The sequence below is a fragment of the Mastomys coucha genome, unplaced genomic scaffold (assembly GCF_008632895.1).
Source record: "Mastomys coucha isolate ucsf_1 unplaced genomic scaffold, UCSF_Mcou_1 pScaffold5, whole genome shotgun sequence".
NCBI classification, from domain to species: Eukaryota; Metazoa; Chordata; class Mammalia; order Rodentia; family Muridae; genus Mastomys; species Mastomys coucha.
This window is the reverse complement of record NW_022196911.1, coordinates 94,597,691-94,605,697: the sequence shown is the minus strand read 5'-3', so window position 1 is coordinate 94,605,697 and position 8,007 is coordinate 94,597,691. Positions and strand designations below refer to the sequence as shown.

At 49.9% G+C, this 8,007-nt stretch overlaps 1 protein-coding gene across 1 annotated transcript in view; it reads right to left on the bottom strand.

Moving 5' to 3' along the window:
• Positions 1-7,001: 7,001 nt before the first annotated feature.
• The window catches only part of LOC116077378 (leucine-rich repeat-containing protein 3C-like), a 1,401-nt gene continuing 395 nt past the window's right edge, over positions 7,002-8,007 (bottom strand). Inside the window, exon 2 of the mRNA XM_031351884.1 lies at positions 7,002-7,823. Coding sequence (XP_031207744.1) covers positions 7,002-7,769 — 768 coding nt within the window. The 5' untranslated portion in view covers positions 7,770-7,823. The remainder of the gene's footprint in view (positions 7,824-8,007) is intronic.

The window sequence follows — 8,007 nt, the reverse complement described above, 5'->3', positions numbered from 1 at the left end:
CTTTTAAATTCTTATTTTTTATTCATCTTCACTTTATGTGTATGAGTGTTTACTTGCATGTATGTGTGGTCAGAAGACAGTATCAGAGCCCCCGGATCTGTAGTTATAGGTAGTTAGGAGCCACCACGTGGATGCTGGGAACTAAACCCGGGTCCTCTGCAGAAGCAGCCAACGGTTGCTTTCTTATTTATTTATTTATTTATATTTTATGTATGTGAGTATACTGTCCTTGTCTTCAGCCACACCAGAAGAAGGCATCAGATCCTATTTACAGATGGTTGTGAGCCACCATGTGGTTGTGAGGAATTGAACTCAGGACCTCTGGAAGAGCAGTCAGTGCCCTTAACCCTTCGCTGAGCCATCTCTGCAGCCCTTATTTATTTTGTTTGTCAGTTTTTTCAAGACAGGGTTTCTCTGTGTAGCCCTGCCTGTCGTGAAACTCCCTCTGTAGAGCAGCCTGGCCTTGGTTTTTAATTACAGATGTGTGTGCAGGTGTGTGTAGGTGCCCACTCAGACCAGCGGCGTGGGGTCCAGGAGCTGGAGTTGCCATAGGTAAGCTGCGTCCCTTGAACCGAGCCATCTTCCAAGCTCCTGTAAGAATTCCTGAGGTCAGGCTAGAGACCTGAGGGGGGGAGAGGAGGGTAAAATAAATAACAAACAAACCCAAAAAACGTTTGAAGTCAATTAAAGTGGCTTAACTCCAAACTGAACACTGTTGTGGGCGTGGTGCTGCAGTTGGTGGTAAGCTTTGATCTTTGTCTCCCTCTGGTGGTCAGTCTATGTAAGTGTTAGCAGACGCTCATCCCTGATTCTCTGACTCTGTATGCATAAAATGTGTGTGTGTGAGTGTGTGTGTGTGTATGTGTCTGTGTGTGTGTGTGTGTGTGTATATGCATGCATACATGGAACATGGAAATGAGAAAAGGAGGAAGTCCCCCAGCTTCATGCTCTTAGCAAACTTAATGCCTCTTTCTGTCACTGAGCTCTCTGAGGACTGATTCAGGCATCAGGACAAAGCTTTCTTTCCTTAACTTGCTTTTCCTCTTATTGTTGCAGGCCTTTCCCTTTGGAAGGGGTCAGTATAAGGAAAGGAAATCACACAGAGAGAGTCTGGATGGGAGTCGCTGATCTCTGGTGTCTGGAAGTCAGGGGATGGAGGAGGTTCTGAAGTGCAGGAGACAAGAGTGTGCTGTAGGGTGGCTGGAGCAGCTGAGGGCAGTGAATCCTCACACAGACACATTCCCACACTGTCTTGAGCAAGAGGGGGAAAAGAGGTTGGAGGGGAGGCTAGGGCAAGAGGAAGCTGCTTTTTATCTCACACTGGAGACTCAGGTTCTAGGCTTGCTTCTGCACCTCTCCTCCCCTCATCTCCTCGTCCTTTTCTCTCCTCACTCTGTGTCTCTCCCCTCCTCTATTCTCCTCCCCTCTCCCCTTAATATATAGTGTGGGCTGGCCTCAAACTCACGACTTCTCTGCCTCAGCCTTGTGGGTGCTGGGATCATAGTACCCCACACTGGCTTGCTGTTTTCCCTCTTTTCTTTTCTCTCCTGTATCCTGACCCCTTCCCCCACCCTTCCCCATCCTACACCCTGATAGAAACAGAGACTACTGTCAGCATCAGTACCAACTCCTAGAAACCTCTTCTGTCAGCTGGGCCTAGCACCTTCTTGATCACCAGAGGATGTGGCAGTGAAGGGTGTCAGAGCTCCTTGTCCACCATGTGCCACAGCCTCCTCAGCTAGGATTGCTAGACCTGCCCACTGGGACAGAGCTTCCAGATCCTTGCTGGAGAGACTGGGGCCCAGGTAAAGAAAGCGTGGAACCCAAACACCCTCAGGTTCCTCTTTCCCTAACCATAGCCGCAACAGGATAGAACATCTGAAGAGTGGTTGTTCTTGGCTAGTGCAGGAAACACGGAGAAATATTAGGGATCACAGAGCTATGACAAGGCTCTTGGTTTTAGGTATAGAGAAGCTTGTCTGGTGTGTGTATGTGTGTGTGCTCGTGCGTGTGTGAGTGTGTTTGTATTTATGTGTGTTGTTTGAGTTTGTTTGTTTGCTTGTTTTTAGATGGGGTCTCATGTAGCTAAGTCTGGCTTCAAACTGTCCATGTAGCTGAGGCTAGCCTTGAATTACTGATCCTCCTTCCTCAACCTCTTGATTTCTGGGATTGCAGTCATTCACTATCACAACCAGCTATTTGCATATATGTAAAGACCAAGAAAAACAACCCCGTCAGGGCTTAGTTACCAAGTCCTCATCCAGAGGCCCTTGAGCATGCAGACGTGAAGATGGAAGGAGCTCTGGGTGAGGAACTACTACTTGGGAGAAATTCTGGCCTAGGATGGCCTCCATCTGCACAGGGGAAGCAAAACACAACAAATGGACAGCAAGACCAAGAAACCAACCCTGTGCATTAACGCTGTGCACTTAGAGAGTCATCGACTTTGGAGGTGACCAGCAGAAGAAATCTTAAAATTCAGTTCCACCCTCATCCTCGATGACCTTCTCCAGGCTATGAGTGCGAATAAGAGCAGAACTGGGCAAGGATTAGATCCCAAAGACCTAAGTTCAGTATGGAAGCCTGTTAGGAGCCTGCGGGGTGGCCCTGAAGTCCCCCATGCTTGTTGAGTGTTGGAGGACTCATCTGTGACAGCTAGATGACCTCAAACTCAATTCTGTCCTCTTGTAATCTCAGGCTTACCCTGTAATACCAGGGGCCACACTAGTCTGTCAGGGCTCTGACTCCAGGGGTGTGGCTGATGGCTGCTCCTCCTCTCAGTCCTCCAGAGGTCAGAGGAGGGGAGGGTGTGCTCTTCCTTGTCAGATGGAGTTGGAGTTGCTTAAGAGCAGTGTGTGTGTGTGTGTGTGTGTGTCTGTATTGGGACTGGGGAGCCAACTGACTCCCTACCCCAGGAAAGGATTCCTGGAAGGGAATGTCCTCTTCTTGTATTGGAAAATGAGTACGGGGGAGGGGAGGTAGATGAATTGTACATTTGTCTTTTTCTCGGAGGAGTAGACAACAAGGTTTTACCTTGCTTTGTCTTCCCTGTGGCTTGGCACTAGGGATGGCTTCAGGAGCAGGCAACCTGTGAACTGGCTCTATGCGTGCTTTAACCCTGAACTGAGGCCATCTTGAGGAATAATTTTAAAAACCCATTTATTTATTTGATTTTTTTTTATTTATTTATTTTAGGACAACATGGCCCTGGTTATCCTGGAACCAGCCTGTAGACTACAGTGGCCTTGAACTCACTGCCTCTGCCTCCTGAGTGCTGGGATGAAAGGTGAGCACCACCATGCCTGGCTCTAACATGTTTTTAAGATTTATTTATTTATTTACTTATTCATTTGTTTGTTTTTCAAGACAGGGTTTCTCTGTGTAGCCCTGGCTGTCCTGGAACTCACTCTGTAGACCAGGCTGGCCTCGAACTCAGAAACCTACCTGCCTCTGCCTCCCAGGTGCTGTGATTAAGGGCGTGTGCATGCCATCACCGCCCGGCAGATTTATTTATTTTATGTATATGAGTGTTTTGTCTGCACACACACACACACACACACACACCCTAGGAGGCCGGAAGAAAATATCAAATCCCTTCTTGAAACAGGAAGCTTCCTGAGGGAGGCGAGTCAGCATTCCTTCAAGTGCAAGGGCAGGTCTCTCGTTGAGGTTTAAAGATAATCAATCTCCCAGTTAAGGCCTCATTTACGACTAGTAGCCTGTAATCCAGTCCTCTGGTGATCAGCCCTTCCGCACTCCTTTTAAGTCCCTTTCTTTGAGAGAATTGGAGTCATTGTCCATTCTGCTCCGCCTCCAGATAGCATCACCACAAAGGTGGAGGTCCTCTTAGCCACTTCAGCTCTGTTCTGAGCTCTTACAAAGGTGACCGAGGTTTATCCAGCCAACCCTCGAGCTGGCTACAGGACCACTTCCCACAATTCTTCTTTTCCACCCTGGCCACACCCCATTCCGGAACTGCCCCTCACGTCAAGACCCACCTCTCCTAAACCCCTCACCCCCATACTACCTACTCCACCCTACACAGCTCAAGCCTCGCCCACTCTGCCTGCTGCCTCTTTCCTGCTATCACAGAGCCCTTCAGTACTTAAAGCCCCGAGTTGGGCCTGGATTACAACTTTTTTTCCCCTTTTGGGAGAAGTCGGCTAGCTGGACCAAGCTCTTTAGCATCACCGGTCATCCTCCACCTTAATGTCTAGCTTCTGAAACCCCGTTTGTTCAGGCCCAGATTAAGCTCTGGTTGGGGGACAGTAGCCACTGGCTTCTATAGGACTTCATCTCTAGGGTCTCTTCTCTTAGGCACAGAAGCCTGGAGCTTTCTGGGGCTTGTTGTCTCACTTCGTTCCTCAGTCACCCCTGATCAGGGAACCATGGGCGGGGCAGGGTCTGGGATGGAGTGTCCCCATTGCTTTGCCTCTTCCTCTAGAATGTTGTCCAGTGTCTCCACACCTTTGGCTATTATGCGATTCAACTGTTCTGGCTTTTCTTTTTTTTTTTAAACCTTCCTGTGATTGGTAGGAGGGAAGCCTGGAGCCTCTTTTCGTCTTAGCTACATCCCTGGCCCTCCCCTCCTCTGTCCCACTAGAGCAGGAGACTTGTTCTTCTCCCTTCCTGTGGCTCTCGCTTCAGGCCTCAGCTCCAGCATTTGTAGGTAGCCCTTCTGTAGATAAGAAGGCTTTGGATAAGCATCTCCACTGTGGGGAATGGCGTAGCTCGATCAGGTTCAGAACTCCCCAGAGGAGAAACACTTCTTACTTTGGTCTGAGTTTCCCAGGGCTCTCTGAGGAGTCCCAGAGTGAAGAAGCTGGTGGTTTGGAAGGCTTCTCCCATCTCCTCCTTTCCACTGACAGCCAGCTCCAGGAAGTTGTCTATTCCTGCTAAGCTGGGGCCTACCCCCAGATCTCTGCAGTCTTACCCTAGAGTGAAGCTGGAGAGCTGAGCTCTGTCTGGTACATCCAGGGAGAGGGGGTTAGTTTTGACATACTATATACCTTGGAAAAGCTTACCTTTCTCTTCATGCCAGGCTGTAAGTATGTAACATCAGCAAGGTTACCTACCGGCTACACAGTCCCATTAGCACCTTAGACCCTGCTCTATCCTCCCTGAATCAGAGAGTGCTGAAGATGGGAGAAGCCAGGCCACCTCCACTCTAGCCTTCCTCACACTTTTCGATTTCATTCGCATTACTTCATAGACTCTGGCTCCTACTGCTGGACTTCAGTGTCCAGGGTCCAAAGCAGGAACAGAGATGGGTGGGCAGGGAGCTTAGTGGGAGCACCCCATAGGGAGCGGAGGTGGCAGGCAGGGCTCCACATTCTTCCTGCTCCTCCCTGCCCACCTCATATACTCAGTACAACGAACAAAGAGAAACAGACTAATCATGCACATAAAAGAGTTTTTACTGAGTTGTTCAGTGATGCCCTGGGGTCTCTGCTCAGCCCCCAAATTGTTACCCATCCCTAGTTCAGTCTATAAACGGGGCCATCTTTCTGCCAAGGGAAAGTGCTCATGGGAACTGTCAGTGTATAAAGGAGAGGACAGAATGACAGGAAAATTTGGGGAAAGGAAGTAGGGGACCTCGATAGAGGTCCTTGATAGGGGACACAGAGAAACAAGCTTAGGAACAAGAGAGAGGTGAGAAGAGAGATGGAGGAGAGGTAGAGAGAGCAGAGGAAGAGCCCAGAGGCCCTTCTCAATATGGCTGCACCCTTGCTTTCTGTTCTCACCCACTATTGCTTCCAGCATCCCTTGACTTTCTCCACATCCTCCCTCCACTCTGAAGGCTGGTCCCTCAACCACCCACATGGTCCACATCTTCTCATAGCATCCTTTCTTTTGTATGCTTGGCCTCTTCTCAAAGCCCTCATTCTGTCTCTCTCTCTCTCTCTCTCTCTCTCTCTCTCTCTCTCTCTCTCTCTTTCTCTCTCTCTTTCTCTCTCTCTCTCTCTCTGTCTGTCTCTCTGTCTCTCTGTGTGTGTCTGGGTGTGTGTGCTATGTGTTCATGTGCATGTGGCTACAAAGTAAGACTAGAAGTTGATGTCATTGATTCCCTCCATTAGTTGCTCTTCCCATTATTTCAGGCCAGCATCCAGTGGCCCACCGAACCTGGAGCTTATTGATTTGGTTAGTCTGGCTGGCCAATGAGCTCCAGGATCTGTTTGCCTCTCTCCCAACCCCCAGCACTGGGATTTCATACTCCCACCCTATGCCCAGATTTAAGTGCATACTAGAGATCTGTTCTCAGGTCCTCATGCCTGCAGGACAGACACTTTACTGTGAACCATCCTCCTGACCCCCTCAAAGCCATCAATCCTTTGGGGTCATTGCCTACATCTGTATGTGAGGCATCTGTGGTCACCTGTAGCCATGAACAGTTGCTCCTATAATTTCTCCCTCTGAGTTGGGGCACACACAGATGGCTGGTCATTCTGCCACCCCAACTTCCACCCCATGGATTCAGGAATTCTGTATTTTCTGAGTCTAGCACAATCCCAAGAAGGAGGTACCCCCAAATCCAGGCACTAAAGAGTTTCAGAGAACTAGAGAAAGAGAAAAAGAGAGAGAGAGAGAGGGAGAGGGAGGGAAGGAGGGAGGAAGGGAAGGAGAGAGAGAGAGAAGACCACGTGAGAGAGCTAGAGAGCAGAGTACACCACAAAAGGTATTTAGGGATGCAGGAAAAGAAAACAGGGGTTATCAACCTTCTTAATGTTGCCCTTCGATACATGTTGTGGAGATCCCCTGACCATAAAATTACTTTTGTTGCTTCTTCATAACTGTAAATTTGATACTGTTAAGGATCTTAATGTAAGTGTCTGATATGCAGGAGATCTGACATGTGACCCCCGTGAAAGGGTCATTCCACTCACCACCCCATTTCCAGCTTGAGAACAGCTGAGATAGAGGGTAAATTGGGCAGAAGAGGCAGTAGAGCAGTGGGTGAAAGGCTGGGGCATCAGGCCAAGAGCGCAGAGTGCTTCTAGTATTCAGAGCATTGTGCTGAGTGTAGAAGAGTCCTCAGAACGCAAAGCCTGCACAGGAGGAGCCCGCTTGACCGGGCAGCGAGTCTCATCCCGGTTCTGCCATACATATCGGATCAGATAAGCCACTACCAGTGTCAGCCAGCCCCCCATGGTGACTAACAGGGCCACATCCGTGCTCCTTCGGGTCCCACCTGGTCCTGTCCCACACAGCTCTTCCTCCCTGGTGAGCAGAAGGAACTCGTGTCCCACAAGATCTGGTCGGGCTTCTGGACCACACACAATGCCTGTGCCAGAGCCTGGAGCTAAGCTCACATGCCTGAGCACTTCCTGTAGGGCACAGTCGCAGCGCCATGGGTTGGCAGACAGGTTCACTTGGATCTGCAGCCCCACGAAGGCTGCCACTGGCACAGATGCTAGCTGGTTGGCAGAGAGGTCGAGGTGGCGCAGAGTGGCCTCCAGGCCCTGGAAAGCAGCCCCTGAGAGATGAACAAGAGCATTATGAGACAGGTCTAATTCCTCCAGGGTAGGCAGGTGCTGGAAGGCGCCAGCTGGCACTGATGCTAAGTGGTTGGCATCCAGGTAAAGCTTTCGGGTGTCGTTGGGGATACCGTTAGGCAGGGCACTCAGGCCAGCCCTGCTGCAGCGGAATGTCTGTTCCCCGGCTTCTTGTGCTATGTAGCAGCCCTCAGGCAGTGTCTTGGGGCGTGGCACAGAGCCCCCTGTGCCTATCACCAGCAGGAGGGGCAGGAAGCAAGGAGCTAGTAGGAGCATGGTCACAGATAAACATAATCCTGGAGTGGAGGAGAAGCTGGGCAATAGACGAACCTATGACAGAAGAACAAAGTTAGAATTCTATGTCCCACTGAACTCTTCTCCTGTTAGAGTCCCTCAGTGAACTCTCTCTGGACCCAAGCCTCTCCTTTCAGGGCTTTTTTAGCCTTAGGTCAGTTGGTCTATCAGACTGTCCATGTCTGTCTGTGTCCTCTCTCTCTCTCTCTCTCTCTCTCTC